The following is a 22,551-nucleotide window of genomic DNA, read 5'->3' as shown; positions in this document are numbered from 1 at the left end:
ATTTATATAAAATTAAGCTTTTATTGCAAATTTGAATTGATGGTCTTACTGTCAGCACTTCAGTATTTTTGTTTGTTTGATTTTCTTTTTTATTTTATAATTTAATTTAATTTTACATATCAGCCACGAATTCCCCTGTCCTCCCTCCTCCCAGCCCCCGCTGCCCTCCCCCCAACCCATCCCTCATTCCCATCTCCTCCAGGGCAAGGACTCCCCTGGGGATTCAGCTCAGCCTGGTAGATTCAGTTGAGGCAGGTCCAGTCCCCTACTCCCTTCACCCAGGCTGAGCAAAGTGTCCCTGCATAGGTCCCAGGTTCAAAACAGCCAGCTCATGCACTAAGGACAGGTCCTTGTCCCACTGCCTTGGGGCCTCCCAAACAGTTCAAGCTAATCAACTGTCTCACTTATCCAGAGTGCCTGAGGAGCCCCCAACTGGATCAGTATTTTTTATAACTAGTCTTTAAGCATGTAGCTGAGTTGAGAGCAATAGCTGGATATCACTATTATATTTTGCAAAAATACATTTGGATGTATTTATCTGTTTCAAAAATAGATAGACATACAGATAGATAGATAGATATAGATAGATGGATAGATGGATGGGCGGGCAGGCGGGCAGACAGACAGATAGACTGATAGGTAGATAGATAAATTTTCCCTGAAAAGATTTGACGGGGAAAACTGAATGTTCAAAACTAGAATTGTGTTCATAAAGTAAAATCCCCATTAAGAATTTAGCCAGTAGTAATTAATGGAGTACAATCCATAAGATGAGAAGGAAAATGAAGTCACAGAATCACATAAACTACCCTAATTATGAAAATCAGCTTCGGATACACTTACTTAACAAGGATTTAATAGCATCCTTATAATGTGGAGGCTGTTAGAAATAGCTCTTCTTTTTCAAATGGAGATATTTTCCCAATCAATTAATGTGTTGCTTTTACCTTTAGCAGCATCCATACCTCCCACAGCATAAAGTGCCCCCACAGTTGACTTTCTAGGTTTTGTACGAGGGCTTTGCAACATGGATCTTCTCTCAGGCAAGAGATGATACTTCATAGCTTCCATTAATAGCTTCTGACACTCCAGATCATCAGTAAACATCGAACTGTTTTCCAGATCTGCAAGTAACTGGAAAGTAATGATGCACAGCACATATATAAAGAGTCCAACATCAGAAAGAGCTTGGTTTATTTCTATAACATGAAAGAGTAAGTATGGGAAAAGACATAAAAAGAATTGTCAAAAGTAATCAAATAGACTAGCTATAGCCACACAAAGTTGGATATCTTCATCTACTGCTTTGTAGCTAATGCAAGCAGTACATATTTTTGTATATTTGAACTATCACAGATGTCATGACAACATGATCTGTTAAGATATTTATTCCCTGTATTTGTACTGTATCTTTATCGTTACATCACAGCATTATTCTGAAAGTGTATGCTTTTTAAGGTGAAATAATGTACATATGTGAGTAATTACTAGTCAAGATCAGCAAAAGTGGGTGATAGATATTGTCATTACCTGATACAATATAGGATCCCAAATAACAATGATGAAATATAGGTAAAATATTGCTCCCAAGATTAACTGGGGAAAATTCAAAGACATATTTCAGAATGGTGACATCTATTATACTCTATTCATTTCTTTGAAGTTTTGGATCCACAGTGGTATAGTATATCAAAAGAAATAGCAAACACGTTTGCTGGAGTAAAATTGTTAATCTCATTCCATAAGATTTCTATGACATTTACTTCTTTTCTGGTTAACTTTAGTTTTCTTTTATTTCAAGTTGTATCTCTCTGGTGAATCACTATTTTGATTTGCCTGATAAAACAGTAGGCATTTCTTTAACGTGGTATTTGAAGTAAGTTTGAAGACTAAGGTACACAACTTTCCTCAAAAAAACACTTTATAGAGTCATCATCTTCATATATTCTATTTCCATAGGATTTGTTTAGAATTTATTAACTTGTCTTAGAAAGCCTACATGCCCATATTATTGCCTATTACTAACAGTATCAGGAAGTTTTCACATAAAACATATTTTAAGAATAAAGCATTATTAAAGTTGGGAGAACAAGAGTTGTATGATTAGGCATGACACATCCCTTCATTCTAATACAGAAAAGTGTAAACTAATACCTGCTGAGAAATACCAAATCTACATAAAGAACTGCAAATTTAAGAGATTCAGATACAGAAGTGTTTCTCAGGATTTTCTATGCCTAAAAAATTCTGATACACATGTTAAGAGATATATTATTAAGTCTGATTATAGACAGTGATTTGGCTGGTCAGAGTAGGGCCTAAGAACATAGATTCTAAAAAGGTCATAGAAAATATCTTGTTGCTGCTCTGAGGACATTTCATACATCATTGAATTACAGAGTCTAATAAGTTGTCTAGAAACTCATGTTCACACAAAAATAAATTTTCTACAAATTTTGAATTTCATCTATCTGGTCTTTATTTAGTATCTTGAGAACAACATTATATGTATATACATATATACATATATATGCATATATATTTAAGTAGTTATCTTTTAGGTATTACTATTGTGTATTCTTTTGTATAAACAATATGCTCAAGAATGCAGTTGATATTATGTCATCGAATATATATATATATATATATGTATACTCAAACAACATATGAAGTTTCATATCTTAATTAACAAAAGAGCTTATTAGTAACTATATGATAGCAAAAGCAGTTCTAAGAGGATATTAATGCTTTCATTAAAAAAACAAAATATAAACAATTTAACAATGCACTTTAATACCATAATAATATTAATAATGAACTATACTCAAAGTCAATAGACAGAAAGAAATAACAAAGGTTATTGCAGAAAATAATGGAATGGAGAATAGAAGAACATTACAAAGAATCAATGAAATAAACAAAGATAAGGGCCAAATTTACCAAGATGATAGCTGAAAAAAGAAACACTAAAATTGAGACAAATTCATTCCAAAGAATCATTAGTGAATACTTTCAAAATTTTTATTTCAAAGCTTCTGGAAAATCTATGATAAAGGGTAAATTCATAAGCAGATACATCCTACTAAAATTAAATTCAGAGGTTATAAAAGTGTTAATAATAGTATAAAATAGTGAGACAAAAGATTCAGGCTTTATCAAAGTATCCCAACAAAGAAAAGGAAAATACTGGACAGATTCATTGGTGAATTCTACCAGATATTTAAAGAAGAATTAACATAAATGTGTCTTAAACCATTCAATAAAGGAGAAAGAGATAGAATTCTATAAAAACTTTACTAAAAGAAGCTACGGTTATCCTGAACCTTTGTGTGTTTGAGAAGGACACACACAAAAAATAGAAAATTTTAGACCAATTTCCCTAGTAAAATTAGACACAAAATATATCAACAAAATATTTGTGAATGGAGTTGAATAATATATGAACAGTGTCATACAATATTATCAAATATGCTTCACTTGTGGTATGTGAAGAAGCTACAACAAATGTATATCAACAAATGTAAAACTATAAATTAATAGACTCAGGTAAAGAAAACACAAGATGATTTTAATAAATGTAAAACAATATCATCAACAAGAAAAAACCTTCAGTGAATTTCAACATACCTTCAGGATAAAAAGCTCTGAAGAAATTGTTACTAGAAGAAATACACCTCAATATAATAAAGAGTATATAAGGGAAATTCATATTCTGCTTAAGGTATCATGATATTCAATCTCATATAGTACAACAGAACCATTGTAACAAAATAAGCATGGCATTGTCACAAAAACTTGTGCATGTAAACACACACACTCACACATATACATATAGATCAATGAAACAGGCAGAAGACTGTGAAAGAAACTGCATTACTTGGGCAGTTATTAAAAGGTAAGAAACTGAAAGAATTTCCCTTTAAATCACAGTGTATACAAGAGTGGCCACTCTTTCTATTCAATAGAATTGTTTGAATAATAATAATAATTCAATTCTTATTCAATAAATTGTTTGAATTATTAGCTAAATATATAAGGGAAAATATAATAGTGATTCAAATAGGAAAAGAGGAACTTAAATTATTTGGATACATACTTATGTTTATATATGTAAAAGGCTCTAAGGACTTGACTACAAGAGTCTTAGATGGGCTGAACACTCTCAGAAAAGTAACAAGATACAAACTTGGTATATAAAAATTAGTAGATTTTTTAAATGCCAGTGAAAATTGTGCTGAGGAAAACATTCCATTCATAATAGCAGCAAAAAGTAAAATACCTAAGAATAAACCTATTTAAGGAGGCCAAAGTGTTCTACCAGGAAAACTCTAAAGGACTGAAGGTCATGGATACTATAAGAAAGGTTACATTAATGAAAGCAATGTATAGATTCACAGCCATCCCAAACAAAATGACAATAGCGTTCTTCATGCAAATGGACACACACACACACACACACACACACACACACACACACACACACGAGGCAGGGGCACAGAGAGATAGAGTAGTGGAACAACATAGAGAACTTAGAAATAAACTATACTCCTACAGCCTAACTTTTGATAGAAACTATCCGTATCAAAGATTTTCTCTTTAGCACCTAGAGGGAGGAAAATCAGATATCTACATGCTTAAGAGTAAGTATAAGTTTCTACCTCTTACACTGCACCTATCAATTCTAAACGGATCAAGGAACAGGATGAAGATTGCATAAAATAAATAAAAAGCTTCACAGAAAACAAGTGTAATAGACCTCTACAGAATGCAAGAAATTTCTATAAACTATACATTTAACAAGGGCTAATATCTAGAATCCACAAAACACTCTGAACTTTAAACACCAATACACAATTTATCCAATAAATCAAAGGACAAATGAATGGAACAGAACAGATAATTCTCAAACTAAAAAACGCAAATGGTCACTCAACAAACGAATATAAGTTTCAACATCCTTAGCCATCAGGAAAACACAAAATAACACCACACTGACATTCCATCTCATACCAGTCCAAATGGGCATCATCAATATATACCTGTAAGAATTTTTTTTTAAGATTTAAAGTTCAAAATTTAAAAACTCTAATAAGTAACATATTTGACTGATGTAAACACAAAGAAACCCTTGTACATTGATGTTGCAAAAGTAATCTGGTAAAAAGAAATTAGTATGAAGTTTCCTCAAAAATCTAGAATAGAGCTACTATATAGTCTAGCTACATTATCCCAGAAATATATCCAAAGAAATCTAATTCAACATTCTATGTAGACAGTTACCTACTCACCCATGATTATTGCAACACTATTCACAGAATCTAAGATATGGAATAAACCTAAATGCCCACCAACAGATGACTGGATGAAAGAAAATGGTGTTTCGTTTAGCCATAAAGAGGCACTAGACAATACAATTTACAAGATAATGGAGGGAACTGAGGACCATTCTCAGCAAAATAAGCTAGTCACAAAGAGAAAAATCACCTTTTCCACTCATGTACAAAATCTATTTTTAGTTATATGTGTGTGTACTCAAGGGTGTGTCCCTTATACTTTCATGCCATGTTTATTTGTGGGGGAATAAAAGAAAGGCAAAAAGGGGACATGGGAGGTGACAGTAATCTGAATATCAACAAGCTATAATTGATGCATACGAAATGTCATTAGGAGAGCCTTAATTTCATTGTATGCAAATTAAAACCATAAAAATAATGTCAGGCAACTATTCTTCACTCCATTGGAATGTGAGTAACAACCACCTTAGAAAACAAATTTGGCCTATTGCTTGGCTTTATAATAATGTTTTATATAAACACATACAATTAAGTAACAACTGAAAATGAAGAGAGAAATTATCAATACAGTAACATTTTTTTCAATATTAAAATTTAATTGAGGAATGTTATAAAATGTATGAATTTTATATTAATTTTACAAGACTTCTTTTCTTCCCAAAGTAAGTGATTTGGGGCACTTTAGCCAGATCCAATAAATATGAAATTCATAAGAGCAATGTGTTTTTCCATATTGTACAAACTATATTTACTATAGATCAGTTTACAACTGATAAATGGTTGTTAATGCAAATGTTGCAATTATACAACGGGCCTGCACTGCATTTGAGTGAAAATTCATGTTAAAATTGAACAACGTATCAGCCAATCCTAGGTCTTAAATAAGGACATTTATTTTTAGAATCATCTTTGCTACAATCCTTTAGTTCAGTATACATAATGTGAATACCATTATAATGAGTGCATCTGAAAAGACAGGAGCTCGCTTTCATTTACAGCAGATAATTGTCCATGTTTGTAGGTATTATCCTGTATCTGACTCCTCCTAAAGCCCCTTACACAAAGCTGCTATCTTGATTATTACCACTTTGCTTAGAAGGAGAGTGGAAACAGAAAAGGATCCCCAGTCATTTTCTTTGCTTGTTATAATGCTATTTGGCAAGGGAGGAAATTGAAACTGATGGATATTACAATGTTCAGGATCATCTGTAGGTTACTCTTTTAAGCTGCATTTCCTTTGCTCCATTATAATATCTTTAACTGAAGAGTATGTTGTTCTATGAAGTGAATTCTACATACACCATTACTATATATTCTCTGAAAAAAATGGATGGATAATGACTGGTCTACTGCCTAGCTGTAATTTAGAAATCTAATTTACATTACCTTAATAAAGTTCCATACCTGTGGCGAAAGTAATGGCAGTCTGATATAAGAAAGCAGCTTCGCCAGATCTCGTTGCCTAGTCTGAGCATCATGACCTACCCACTGCATAAGAGCATGGAAAATTGTTTCTTCGTCAGGCACATTAATGTCATCACTACACAGAAGTTTTGAAATTTCATTAGCTGGAAGCAGAAGGAATTCTTGGTTCTTTACTACATCAATGAAATGTTCCTACAAAAGAAACAACATCTTCTGATATAGTAGTTGAGAATCTGCTTAATAAAAATAAGAATACACAGTTTTTTATTTTGTTAACTTCCACAAAGATTAGAAAACACATTTTAATGTATTTTATTTCATGTTTCCATGTTTGTAATTGCCATATATTTCATCTGGTATCAAAGTGCAAGCTGTATTTCAATTTTTCATCAAAGCATCACCATAATTTCTAGTTCTTCAATAAATATTATTAGAACAGGTTATTTCAAATATTTACACAGTTGAATATCTCAAGCTTTAAGTACGATAAACTATTATACTCTTAAAACAGAATTAAGTATTTACTTTGTAATTTGAGTTGCATACAAAGTAGATATTCTGTGGGAATCTTAAAACAGAGTTTAAATAATTGGCAGCTTTGATTAAATCAAATCATTACATCACCTCTACTCCTAGTTTAGTCATTAGCGAAAGGAGACTAAGTAGCAAAATGGCTCATAAAGCAAAAAAATAAATAAATAAAAAAGGCTGCTAACTCCATAATGAAAGGCTGATGCCATGAATTCACAAATGGGTATGCCTATTTAGACAATGAACACTTTTGTGGTTAAAGCAATCAGTTGAGACAGAATTGATGTTCTTCCTGTAGCAAACCACTATGGCTAACATTCCTCCCATTTATAGCAAATCATTGCTATGCTGTTTCACATATTAATAAATAATTATGCAAGTGTTAACTAATCACTATGGGATCTTATGAGGACAGGGAGTTACTGTAATGAGAAACGTTGTTTGAACTCCTATATAATGAGCTGAAAACTCTGAACTCAAACATTAACATCTGAAATCATGTTTACTATATTTTGCTTAATTATACAACTATATATTCTAGGTGATAAATCATTTATAGAAATGTTAAGAAAAAAATGAAACACTATAAAAATTAAATGTATGTTTAACTGTCACCGTTATCAGGTGTTAATTCTGAAACTGTATTTATTCCTCAAATAAAAATGGGAAACCAGAGAAAGAAGATTTCAGTGTGCCAAACCTACTCAATGCCAAAATGGATCATAGAGAAGTTTATTTAAAATGCTTCTATGGAGAGTTAAAGCAATGATAAGAAATTGTTGATATGATATGTAATATAAAAATATATATTATAATTTGTGATCCAATTGATATCACTTCAGAGTTGTTGCTTCATAAGAATATTGAAAACTGATGAGCAATACAGATTAGTTTAAATAAAAGTATATGTATTATGTTCAAATATCTGTGCATGCCACTGTGAAAAATCATACTGTAGATAAGAAATCTTTTTAAATTGTTTTATATTAAACCTAATGCTCTTTTCTTTATGCAACCTCTCCCAAAATTTTCTTTTATGTTTTTGGTTAACCATTAGGATCTGTACTTAATTTCATATAAGTTTTATAAAATAAATGTACTGCTTATTCTATTCTGAGTATTTATATGACTGAAATAGACTCTTTTATGTGTCAGCTTGTGGTATGTATCTGAGGCTGATTGTGGATGAATACCACCCAAATCAGGGTGAGCAAGCTGTTTTCCTTATTCTACCAACTCAACTACAATTTGCACACATTAGTGATTAACTCTGAGTCACCAATAGTGCATTGGTGTCTCATTAAGGAAAGAAATGAAAGCACTTTCCTTTGGAGTAATTTGACCAAGAGTGAGTCTTGATTTCAATTCTCTACTTTATACTCCCTGTGTGCTCTGTTCTCCTCTGTCTGTTGTATGAGTCTGAATCTGTTCCTGAATATACATCTGTAACTGTCCTTCTGTGTTTGTCTATGTGAGTCTCTGTGACTCCCATTGACCAAGAACTTTGTATTTATTGAGCAGCATATAAAACATTACATGGAGAAGGAATGGGGTACTTTACAGAAATTGTTAACAGAGTTTTCTAAGATATTAAGTCACTGGCTCCAACTGAGTCCTACTAATCCACGCAACAAACATCAACCAATATCCACTGCTTTCAATTTTTATGTTAGATTTTAGGAAGTTGTTTTCAACTTCTGTGTTTGCTGCTTTCACCAAATGATACACAAGAATAGTCTAGGTCAGGGTCTTGGAAGAGTATATAATTTCAAATTGTAGGTATGCATTCATTATCTTAGGCTATGAAACTTGATTATGTGGTAAATCCAAAAGAAGTAAGCTTGTTTGTCAAATTATTCTCTTAAAAGTAGGCTAAACCGACAATTTGAATACACAACAGGGCAACAGCTCTAAATCTTAAGTGATTTCAAGGTGTACTATTAAGTGGCTGTGAGGTCTAGCAAAGCTACAGTCTTTCAGAATGTAAGAGATATTTTAGCAATATTACATAGCTGCAATAATTTAATACTTATTTTCTCTAACATTATTCTTAGAATGTAATTATTTATGTTCTTATCCTATCAATATAGAATTGTAAAAGTATTATAAGAAGTATTTATAATTTTATTGTAATCATAATAGATAATAATATTATTAAAATGGATGTTAAGGGGCAAAGCTCTATTGCATTTTTATGGACATCCTGCTTTGACACTCAGTTTGGATAGCACAATGCAAAGAGGAAGACAAGTTCATTTTGAGCAACAAAAATAATTCAAGTTGTTTATCAAAGTGTATTTTGTCTGCAAGAGTAAGATACCAGACAGGAAACTGATAATACTTAGTTCAAGAATTTAAGCAATTTAACAGGAAGTTTTCATGTTTGGCTTTTATGGTAAGATTAACCTTTGAACTACATAACTGCTGTTCTTTTAGATTATATGGCATCGTATTTAGGACACAGGAATATAAATAGCATGACTAAATAACACATTGTAAAATGTCAATCTATGATAATGTGATTCTTCACATACTGGCATTGTTTCAAGACTGTATCTGAAACTTCAAATTCTGAGCAATGAGCTGGTGGTGGTGAGGGAATAAAGAAGAATATTTACAAAAAAAAAAAAAACTTTCACAACTCAAATTTGATGTGCTAAACTTTAGAAAAGTATTTATGTGTACATATATATGTATGTATTTGTCCTACAATCTGTTACTTGTTTTGAATGATTTTACATTTAGTTTTATATTGTTCATTAATATGCAATTAGCTCTTTTTAAAAACTCAAATGAATGGAGCGATTTAATTTGTTCAAAGAATTTATCTTTTGATGAAGTTTCAAAGGGATCCATCTCTCTTTCAAGCTACTGTTTCAGAGGTTAAATAATTTGTTTTCATTTTATCAGACAAGTATTAGTAACCACAGTGAAGATTTTACTATATATCAAATGTCCAGTTTTCCTTGCCCTTTTATATTCTGTATTTCATTTGATTGTTATCCAATTAAATAAATATGGTTTTATTCTGAACAAATTCTAAATAAGTATGATCTAAATAAGTATATTCACTTGCTTCATTATAATTGGTAGAGGTAAGAGGGATTTTTAAAATTCAATGAATGAGCTAAACTTTCTTTTTAACCAAACTACAACGATTTTCTAATACATAAAGCAATTAAAAAATATTTGAGTTACTAATCTTGATGATCTGTTACTATTTACGCTTTTCTTTTCTTTTCTTCTCCTCTTCTTTTCTGAGACAGTCTCATGTATCCCAGCCTGGCCTGAGACTCTTTATGGAGTTGAGGATGACCTAGAACTCCTGATCCTCCTGCCTCCTAGAATATAGGCTAGAATACAGATATTAGCCACCATGCCCAGTTTATGAAAGGCCTATGAATGACACCCATGATGACGTGCATGCTAGGTAAATAATCTACAAACTGAGCTGTATCCACAGTCCTAGCAGTTTTTAAAGTTGAGTAATATATAATTTCAGTACAAATCCTAATTTGTACAATTTTACAAAAATTGCTAATTATGCAAAAACTCATAGAGGTAATGTTTTCAATGCTGTAGATTCAATTACAAATACAGAGTTGTTCAATTTAATAATAACCAATATTTTAATTTTGTGGAGTTCATAGATTTAGTAAAACTTCAGTTCTAAAATGAAACTTTTGAGTATTATTCACATTAACAAAACGTTTTTAAAATATGTATTATGTACAAGTCACCTGAAAACTATTGTGAGTTCATATAGGCTTTCAGTTTTATCAGAGAAAGTATATATTATTACAATAAGTTAATTTGAAACAAATGATTTTACCATGGTGTACTTATGTGCCACATTCTGGAGCTCCACACAGCCCTGGGCATCTCCAAATGAGCGAATCCCTAGGCAGTTTGAAGGATGTAGTTGCTTTATGAGGAAATTGCAGCAGACATCAATGACCTGCGTCAGCTGTAGGAGACATGCTGCAGCTAGCAAATTTTCAATGGTGTCTTCTCTCAGTTGCAGCACACCTAAATGGTTTAAGTTAATAAAAAAATGATTATATATCACATACAATAAGACACAGATATTTTAGGTGACATTTTTGTTGCTCTTTATAGGAGCATCTTTATGTTCAGTAGCTTCTCTAAGAATATGGCTTAAGATAAAAATACAAAGGAGTCTTTGTGAACATACAAATAAGGAGGGAAAAGGCTGTCAGGCAAGATTATACAAAATGACTGTAGTAAATGAATAGTGAATATTACAAAGAATGGTAACAGTATTCTCTTATCAACTTAAGAAAAGCTTGCATTTCAATTTTATACTAATTGTTTTACATTCTATACATATATAAGAATACCACCTTAAATTTATACAATTTAAATTGTTAATGATATATAAATGAAGCTAGAAAACTTCACATTATAAGTTAAGGGAATGTTATGTCATATTTTCTAAGGATAATAACATTGGTCATAAGTACAGTGACCATTTTTGTAAGGGTATAGATCTTTATAAACAAGAGACATAAGAATATTTTATCTGCTTTTTGTATGTAAATTTATCAGGTAAGGTTATCTTTGCCCAAACATTAGGCTCAGAATTCCCTCTGACTCTTTCTGAAAATGAAGAGAATATTGCAGAGTTCACAATGAAAAACTGCTGATTTGAATTAACATTTTAGTATGAAGTTATCAGAAGCAATTTAAATCATGTGTTTATAATGCTCTGTTATGTTTTAGAAAGAATTATTGATGATTTATTGCGAAAATTTGTAAACAAAATATACCTCTATGTTTTGTTATTTTAGCCAAGTTACAGAAGTTACAAACATTGTTTCCAATGGTTTACACAAAGAATATTATTCTTTTTTTGGTTTGTGGACAGAGGGTTTCTCTTTATAATAGCCTTGGCTGTCCTGGAACTCACTATGCAGACCAGGCTGGCATCAAATTCACAGAAATCTGCCTGTCTCTGCCTCCCAATTGCTGGTATTAGGTACATGTGCCACCATGCCCAGCCTCAAATGATTTATATAAACAATCTTATTCTTAAAATTTTTTTTTTCATTCTAAGAAATCTTATAGGTTTTTCACAATCATAAATAAAAGTAATATGTATTGTCATTTGCTCTATTTATCTCAAACTCTCAATGTGGGCGACAGTGGTGTAGATTGATCTGTTTGTGGGGCCCCTGGAAGAGGAACCAGGACTTATCCCAGGTGCGTGAACTGGCTTTTTAGAATGATTCCCTATAATGGGATGCCTTGCTCAGCCAGGATCCAGGTGAGATGGGTTAGGTCCTGCCCTAACTTGGTAAACTAGCCTGTATTGACTACCCAAGGGAGGACTTATCTCCTATGAGGAGTGGATGGGAGGTGAGGTGGGGAGTAAGGGGAGGGGGTGGGAAAAGGGCAGGGAGGGAGAACTGTGGTTGGTATATAAAATGAAAAGAAAATTTTAAATAAAATAAAATATTAAAAAATGGACCACATGTGCTATGAGAAGCTATTAAACAATTCTTAATTTATGAAGATTTAAAATTGACATGATCATGTTAAATTTTGCTGTAGTCAATGAAGAATGCACTGAATTAAGCAACACTTAAAAAATAAAAACAAACAAAAAGATCAAAAAATACTTTCCAATGTGTGCAGTAAATCTACATATTTTAATGTGTTATTTCTTGAACTGGGGTTTAACAGGAGAGAACTGTTAGTATCTCATAAAATAAGAAGTATAATCATATCCTGTATTTTTAAACCTCCAATTTCTCTTACACCCTTGCAACTACAGAATCATATAATAAATAGTCTTCACAGTAGGTTTCCTTCAACTAGCATGGTGTTTAAAAATTCATTCCTATCAGAGAATCTATCAGTGTTTCCTTCATGTTTCATTGCCTATTAACAGTGCATATTATGCATCTAACTAATCTATATTTTTCTTCAGGTTATAAGTATTCTGATTTTTCATTCTGTATAATTATGACTAACACTAATATGTCATTTGTGGACACACTTTTGTATGCCATATTCTACTTCCTTGGGTCAACTTGATCCTGACAATATTTTTATCTATTGTTGAACTTGAAAATTTATCAAGACTGTCTGCATCCATGTTCATCATGGAGTTTGACCTGTAACTATATTTCTGTTGTTTACTCATTTTGCTATTTATTTGTGTAAGACTCTTTTCATAAAATGAGTTTAGTATCATGCCTTTCCTTTCTATTTTGTGGAATTATGCAAGAAGTATTCATATTAGTCCTTTAAATGTCTGGTAAAATTCAAAAGTGGATGAAGTTTGGTTTGAGCTATTTAAATTACATTGTTGGAGCTTTTAAACTACCTTATCAATTTCATTACTTGTTTTAGATTTACTAAAGTTTTTTTTTTACATTATCTTAATTTAATTTTGGTAATTCATGTGTTTTTATAATTTAGTCATTTTCTTTAGATTTTCTAATATAGTGAAATACATATTTTCAAAGTATACTCAAATGATTCTCTGAGTTTGATTAGTATCTTCTGTGATGTTTCCCCTTTCCTCTCTAATTTTATTAAACTTGATTTTTTTTAAAGACCCAAATCTTTGTTTCATTGATCCTTTGAACTGTGTTATTCTTTTTTTTTTTTTTTTTTTTGGTTTTTCGAGACAGGGTTTCTCTGTGTAGCTTTGCGCCTTTCCTGGAACTCACTTGGTAGCCCAGGCTGGCCTCGAACTCACAGAGATCCGCCTGGCTCTGCCTCCCGAGTGCTGGGATTAAAGGCGTGCGCCACCACCGCCCGGCGAGATATCTCTAACTTTTTAATGTAGACATTTATAGTTATAAATTTTGCTCTTTGAAATGCTTCCATTTTATCCCACTGTTTCTAGTATGCTATTCTCATTTTTCCTTTGAATGTAGGAATATTTTAATTTCCTTCCTGATGTCTAGGACGATACATTAATCATTTAATAATATGATGGTAAATTTCCATGATTTTTTATAGTTTCTGTGGTTTTTTATTTATTTATTTCTGGTTTTACTCAATTGCAATCAGATGGATGCTGTACTGATTTTTAAAACTGTTCTTTCTTATTGATGAATTATTCATTTCAAGAGTTTACAACTGCCCTTAACTCCAGCTTCATGGCCCAATAATCCCTTGTATCCCTGATGGCACTTACAATCAGCTGCACATAGCCTCCCCACCAAGTACACATATTTAAAATTAATATAGATGAATTACTCCATACTTTTTTTAATTAATTAATTAATTAATTAATTAATTTAGTTAGTTAGTTAGTTAGTTAGTTAGTTAGTTTTTTGAGACAGGGTTTCTCTGTGTAGCTTTGCGCCTTTCCTGGATCTCACTCTGTACACCAGGCTAGCCTCGAACTCACAAAGATTCGCCTGCCTCTGCTTCCCGAGTGCTGGGATTAAAGGCGTGCGCCACCACAGCCCGGCTTACTCCATACTTTTAACCCAGACAAGACACATTCTTGTATATTTATGCTAAAATACCCTGATCCTTTCATGTTAGTAATATTTAATAACACTTTATATTTTATATTACGTGATTAATTAATTATTTTGTCTTTTTTTTAATTTACCGGTTTTAGAAAGTGATTTAACTGCTAAATGTTATATTTTCATACTTGTAGAGCATAAATAATTATAACACATGATGTATAATTGTAGATGAATTTCTAAATGGCCTTATTAAAAAAAAAAAAACACAGCCAAATATAGGGATGAAAGCCTTAGAGAGATCAGGGAAATAGGGAAAGCCACCAGCCAACCTTACCTCACCAACTCTGCAGCTTCCAAATGTGAGTTACTTCCTGTCTACCCACGCATTTATTCCCTTGCTGTTCTGCCCTCTCATTGGCTCTCTTAGCCCAGCTACCTCATTTCCTCTTCCTACACAGCTCTGTCACTTTCTGTCTGTCTGTACAGACCTCCAGGCCTCTATGGTTGGTACTGGGATTAAAGGTGTGTGTCACCACACTTGGCTCTGTTCCCTAGTGTGGCCTTGAACACACAGAGATCCTGCCTGCTAAGGGATAGGATTAAGGGCGTATGCTACCACTGCCTGACTTATTTGTTTACTTAAAATGGCTTGTTATTTCCTCTGATCTCCAGGAAAACTTTATTTATTTAAGCACAAATAAAATATCACAATACATAATGCAGAGTTAATGTTAGTTAATGTACAATGAGAGTTTACCTGTATAAGCATACTGCACCAAAGAATTAAGTGCATTTGGATCTACACCTTCCATCCTGACCTCTTCTTGTCTGGCTTCAAGCACATCATTAGTAAACATTGCAGCAAAATAGTCAGACACAGCACTGAGAACCAATCTAGAAACAGAAATGTTAAATCAATACTTTTATCAGTCAACAGTATCAAAAATAATAATGCAATACTTTCAGTAAGTTTGTGAAACTTGTCAGTATGCTTTCTTCATTAAAAGTTCACAGTTGCCAGGCATGGTTGTAAATGCCTTTAATCTCAGAGAGGCAGAGCCAGGCCAATTTTGTGATTTCTAGGTCAGCCTGGTCTACATAGCAAGTTCCAAGCCAGACTGGGATACATAGTGAAAGTCTGTCTCAAAACAAACATACAAAATATCACAATTTGTTAAATTGTACTGTTGTTAGAAAGGGCAATTAAGTAGACTGATCTTTTTAGAGTTTATGTTGTTTCATTTGCATCATCAAAATATCCACCTTTGCCTGTATTAAATATTAGACAAAAATATTTGTTCAATATTTCAAAGTAAAAATGATTTCTACATTGTCCAATTTATAATCAGTTTACAGACTCCTCTTCATTCATACTTGTATCCTTTGGATGTTCTGTCTGCATAATGATACTTACCTGTGAGCTGGGATTTTGAGAGGTCCAGCGATAAGTAGCACATCACACAATTTTTTCTCTTTCAAATAGTTTTCCATTTTACAGAGAGTATGATCTGCATGGTTTCGAGAACGGAAGTGATCCTCAGAAATGATATTCATTTCTTCAGGTTCTTCAGCATATAGTCTGAAAGTTAAGTGAAAATGAGAATATGATTTGTCATATCACTATTTTTCACATTTCCATCTTCTAATATATGTATATATATATATATATATGTATATATACATATATATGTCTAGTGGAAATCTAGTTACAAATTCTATATACAAAATATTTGAGTAAATTACATTACAATTTTCTAATAAATATTTCATTATTATTACTGCTTAAACTTCCGTTCAAATGATGAGTCATAGTATTTTTATTCAGAACAACACTACAACTAGTATTTTTATATGTATAAATATAATCAACAAAATATCACCCTATTTTTGTGCTATTTCTTTAAATCTTACAGTTATCATGATTATGTTTGGACTTATTTCAAAATAATATTTTAAATCATATTAAAGAAGATAGACATACAGACAGCAGATTGAGCTACACAACTGTCTTGCCTATGCAGAGGGCCTAGTCCAGTCCCATGTAGTCTCCACAGCTGTTGATCTAAATTTCATGAGTTCCTAGTTTGGTTTGGTTGTCTCTGTAGGTTTCCCCATCATGATCTTGATGCCCTTGCTCACAGAATCCCTCTTTTCTTTCTTCACCTTACTCAGCCTTTCATAATTTCAATAATCCCATCTATCTTTTGCCTCTAGGCTTTTTCCTTTTCTTACTTCTATAATGTTACTTTCACTCTTACTCTGTGGCTGACTGTGTCTGAGTGGCTGGCCCCTAGCATCTTCCTCTCCTTGTTCTCTCTCACTCTTTCTTTTTTCCTCCCAGATTTCTCCTTCTGTTTATTCTCTCTGCCTGCCAGCTATGCTTATCCTTTCTCCTGCCTTGCTCTTGGCTGTTCAGCTCTTTATTAGACTCTCAGGTGTTTTAAACAGGCACAGTAGCACAGAGTTAAACAAATGTAACATAAAAAAAAAGTAACACACCTTAAAATAATATTCTACATGTACTTGTATTTCAATTAAAATATTTAAAATACAATACAATTGAAACTAACTATAGACTATTCTGTTTTCTATGAATGTGCTGCACCAGTTTTTGAAAGACAATTCCTTCATTGAATGGACCTTTAAAAATATAGTATCTTTTCTCACCCTCACTGCCTTCACTTAGCCCCTCCCCAATATCGTGCTCACTTACTTCTCATCTAACTCCCTTCCTACTTTCACTAATTTGGGCTCAAGATTTTTGTAGCTAACTCACCATCTTCTCTGATGATTTAATTTACATTAATATGTCAATCAAGTATTCAGTGTCTAATAGTTTTAGTTATTACCAGTAGTTACTAAAATAGTGGAATATATTCTCAATAGAGAGGACTGGATATTTGGAATTTTGTGACCAGAAATGATTTTTTTCTGATATTTCTTTGGACCAATTTGGTTAACAATAAAATAATTTCTTTAAATACCAACTAATTCAGATTTTTACTCAGATATAATGACTGATGAGATATTTTAAGTATATTTATTTTTATCATGCATATATTTAGACCCTAAACATCCTACAAAGATGAACCCTAAATAAGCTCACAAAATGTTATGTAAGTACCACAAGCCTTATAATCAGTTGTACCACTGGAGCACCAAGTTTTCAATATTTCAAAACAAAGACATAAGTCTGTGTTTGGTCAGTTTAAGAAATAAGAAATGAGTACTTGGAGATGTGTAGATGAAAATGCAATATATATATATATATATATATATATAATATCATGCATATCTATCTTAAGTTATAATATGAAATAAAAATAAAATATGTCTTGTTATTATTTAAGGAGAGAGTAATGAAACAAATAACCAAACCACTACTACCATAAACAAAGCCAGTCCATTTTCCTAAATTGATCTTAATAATTTTGTAGAGTTCATAAGTTTTTCACTTTCCATATTTTTAATACTATACTGTTAGGTCGGATATTACAATGAAAACCACAGCATTGGACTCTCTGTCCTTCATGATTTTCTAACCACAGTTTGTAACATGGGGGAAGGGGAGTATAAGGTATCAAGAAAATCATAGTCTATGGGATTAAATGCTTACATTAAATGCAACCATTGCTATGTATTAGATAAATTATATTGAACAAATATTTCATCTTTCCAAGTATTAATTTTATCTTACAAAATTTAGATAAAAGTAATATTAATGCTTCCTTCCTTCCCTGGTGACTCCGCTGGCTCTTGGTGCAGACTCAGTTTTGCTCCTCCTTGTAGACCCTCAGCTTCCTTTCTAGCCTATTCCCATTCCTTTGACTCAGCAACTAGGATCCAAAACACCTTCTACCACGGACCCCCATTGGCCACACCAAGCTGGGACTCAGGGAGGTGATTTTCATTACCCTTCTTTTTCTCAAATATGCTGATTTTTGCCCACAGCCCTGTGACAGCCTGTTTGCAGATGTTCCTTGTGTCACTGTACCTCCATTCCCTGGGAATTCTGCATTTTCGTGGAAACTAAGCTTGACTCTTCTATGCAGACCTTCTAGCCCTGCATTCTAGCCTATCCCCATTGCTTTATGCCAGCTGCTGATAACTAGAAACATTTTCTACCAGTGGCCATTTCCAGCAGTGGCCACACCTGGCTGGGGCCCAGGTAGGCAATCCATTGTTCTTGTTCCTTGTGTCACTGTACCTCCATTCCCTGGGAATTCTGCATTTTCGTGGAAACTAAGCTTGACTCTTCTATGCAGACCTTCTAGCCCTGCATTCTAGCCTATCCCCATTGCTTTATGCCAGCTGCTGATAACTAGAAACATTTTCTACCAGTGGCCATTTCCAGCAGTGGCCACACCTGGCTGGGGCCCAGGTAGGCAATCCATTGTTCTTTTTGTCATCCGTCTCACTCTCAGCACTGTGAGAACCTTCTTACAGATGATCCTCCTCCAAATTTTTTTGGAGAAAAGGACAATCTACTTAATAAATGTACCCCCCCAAAAAAACTGGATAATCACCTGCAGAACAATAATATTAGATACACATCTCTCAGTCTGCACAAAAATCAATTTGAAGTGATTAAAAAACCTTAGCACAACGCCTGAAATACTAAAACTGCTGGAGAAAAATATTCAGGATATACATTTAAGTAAGAAAGTTCTGAATAGCCGGGCGGTGGTGGCGCACGCCTTTAATCCCAGGACTTGGGAGGCAGAGGCAGGCGGATCTTTGTGCGTTCAAGGCCAGCCTGGTCTACAGAGCGAGATCCAGGAAAGGCACAAAACTACACAGAGAAACCCTGTCTCAAAAAAACCAAAAAAAAAAAAAAAAGAAAGTTCTGAATAGAATGCTAATAAAACAGAAAATGTCCCTAATAATTAACAAACATGATCACATGAAATTATAAAGCTTCTGCACAGCAAAATAAACTACTTCCAGAATGAATAGACAGAATATATAATAGGAGATAATCTTTGCCATCCACACTTCAAACAAGGGTTTACTATGTAGAATTCATAGTAAGTTGTGAAAAATATTAAGAGATTTTCTATTCATTTTACATATAAACCTCAGATTCCCCTGTCCTCCCTCCTCCCATCCCCCAGGCTTTCCCCCCAACCCATCCCCCATTCCGACCTCCTCCAAAGCAAGGTCTCCCATGGGGAGTCAGCAGAGCCTGGTACATTTGGTTGAGACAGGTCCAAGCCCCTCCTCCCTGCACCAAGGCTGTGCAAAGTGTCTCAGCATAGGCACTATGTTCCAAAAAGCCAGCTCACGCACTAGGGACAGGTCCTGGTCCCACTGTCTGGGGGCCCCCTAAACAGTTCAAGTGAAGCAACTGAGAACTTATCCAGAGGGCCTGCTCCAGTACCATGGGGGCTCCTCAGTTATTGGTCCACAATTTATGTGTATCCACTAGTTTGGCCAGTTGTCTCTGTACTTTTTCCAATTATGGTCTGGATATCTCTTGCTTATAGAATCCCTCCTCTCTAGAGTTGTGAAAAATAAATCTAGGTCCTCTGCATGGCGAGACAATTGTGTAGCTTGATCTACTTGGGGGCCCCCCTGGCGGTAGGATCAGAAGCCATCCCTGGTGCGTGAGGGGGCTTTTCAGAGCCCACTACCTATGATGGGACACCTTGTGCAGCCTTGAGGCAGGGGGAAGGGCTTGGACTTGCCTCTACTGGATGTGCCTCTCCATGGGAGGCCTTGCCTTCTTGTGGGGGGAAGTGGGGGATGGGTTGGGAGGGGCAGGCTGAGGGGTGGGAGGAGGGAAGAGGGGGATCTTTAATTGGTATGTAAAATGAATGAAACATTTTTTCTCAACCAAAAAGAAAAATAAATCTACCTGCTAATAAGCTCTACTAAATAAAAGATAGTTTTCAAAAGAAGTACAATAAATATTCATAGAAGTGTTTAATATCCTTAGCCATCAGCAAAATTCAAATCAAAACTAATTTGTAATCCCATACTACCCCAACCAGAATGGCTATCATCATAAGAAATACACGAAACAACCAAACATATGACAAAAATGCTAGTGAAAATAGCAGAAAGATAAACATTTATTCAATGCTGATGGGACAGTAAAATGGTACAGTTACTACAGATATCACAATATGTTTCTGGGGGAGAATTTTCAACAACACTATTGGACATCACCTACTACACTTCTGACCTACCAGAGAAAATATGACCATTGGTGCTATGGTGTTATGACTTATAGATGGGTAGCCAACCACTTTCTGATTGAATGAGAGGCCTCCTCTACAGGAAAGAAAACAAATCTGGTGCTGTAAGCCTGGTCAAATGCACATGCCTAGGCAGATAATAAGCCCTGCTGAGGTTATGGAAGTAATATAAATAATAATAATAGCAACAACAACAATAAACAACCTAAAATAAGGCTGCTTTATGACTCAGTTATATCCCTTCTTTTGGGTATATACCCAAATAACTTTATATCTTACCACAAAGATATACTTGCTAATCCATATTTATTGCTGCTCTATTCATAATAGCAAGGAAATGGATTCAAACTATATGCCTAGCAACAGATGAATGGATAATTTTATCCATGTGGTAATTTTATGCAAGAAATTTTATTCATCCATAGAGAAAGATGTTTCCAAGAAAATAGATATGAGGTAGATAAGCTTTGGAAATAGCTTAACAACCTGGAATTCTACTTGGCTTAGGTTATACATGCACACTTCTTCTAATAATGCACTTGACAACCTGAGATCCTCATCCTGTTCTAAAAGTATACATGTTGGTAAACTAGGACCCCTCCTGTACTGAGGTTCAAGCACACTACCCTCTGAACAATGGAACAAGTTTTTTCTACACTTATGACAATCAAAATTGGGCAATTTCTCTTATAATGCATCCCTAATACTTGTGGTTAGAAACATAAGGGACAAAGAAAGAAAGAACAAAAGAAAGAAAGAAAGAAAGAAAGAAAGAAAGAAAGAAAGAAAGAAAGAAAGAAAGAAAGAAAGAAAGTAATATAAGGGGCAACATGGCCTGAAATAGTCTGGGGTACATGTATAATAAAAGTCTCTGTCCTGCAAGGGAACACTTTAAGAATCTCTTCATTACCATATTATGTCTATGGACATTTGGGCACACATAAGTTAAAAATTGAAACATTGTGGGAAAGGACAGATACATTAGTCAAAGGTTACATAATCCAAAACAAAGAACCATCCACAATATATCTCTTAGCAACCAAAGTCCTCCTTCTCTTTAATTCCACAAAAGAAAACCACTAGTAAAAATGGTAGCCTCACTTATGTAGATTGATGTTAATTTTGACAGCATACTTCTTTCTGATAAAAACTGTTGATTTGTTTCTTATATAGTTTTATCATTATTTTTGAAATCCTTATCAGCCATTATTTCAAATTCAAGGCCAAGAAGCTGGGAAAAGCCAGCCCAGATACTATACTGCAGTAACAGATGGGCTTGGAAAATATTATATTTAAGTGAGGCCATTCAGGCTCAGAAAGAGCAATAGTTCATGATATTTAATTCTTTATTTAATATGTGGATACTACCTTTTAAAATGTGTGTGTATGTGTATGTGTGTGTGCAAGTACTGAGTGTGGATACAGCCTCGGATATTAGAAATTATTCCATGAGATAGATAAAATGAGGCTTCAAAGGAGGACCAAAGTGGTCAACAATATATGTGATATGAAAGTAAAAAGGAGAATACTTTTATTAGAACATAAATGATGGCAGGGGAAAGAGAGACAGAAGAGCATGTGGTGGGAGAGAAGGAACTTAAGCTAATTATGTATGTAAACATCATCAAACTAATATTTTTT

At 33.6% G+C, this 22,551-nt stretch overlaps 1 protein-coding gene across 1 annotated transcript in view; it reads right to left on the bottom strand.

Annotated features, from left to right (window-relative positions):
• Nucleotides 1-22,551, bottom strand: part of Klhl4 (kelch like family member 4) — a 70,180-nt gene that overhangs the window by 14,255 nt on the left and 33,374 nt on the right. Inside the window, exons 2-6 of the mRNA XM_059250153.1 lie at nucleotides 16,125-16,289; nucleotides 15,468-15,604; nucleotides 11,083-11,279; nucleotides 6,699-6,911; nucleotides 948-1,134 (exon numbers count right to left, since the gene is read on the bottom strand). Coding sequence (XP_059106136.1) covers nucleotides 948-1,134; nucleotides 6,699-6,911; nucleotides 11,083-11,279; nucleotides 15,468-15,604; nucleotides 16,125-16,289 — 899 coding nt within the window. The remainder of the gene's footprint in view (nucleotides 1-947; nucleotides 1,135-6,698; nucleotides 6,912-11,082; nucleotides 11,280-15,467; nucleotides 15,605-16,124; nucleotides 16,290-22,551) is intronic.

This window comes from Peromyscus eremicus, chromosome X (assembly GCF_949786415.1).
Source record: "Peromyscus eremicus chromosome X, PerEre_H2_v1, whole genome shotgun sequence".
NCBI lineage: Eukaryota > Metazoa > Chordata > Mammalia > Rodentia > Cricetidae > Peromyscus > Peromyscus eremicus.
This window is presented reverse-complemented; position numbering and strand designations above follow the sequence as displayed.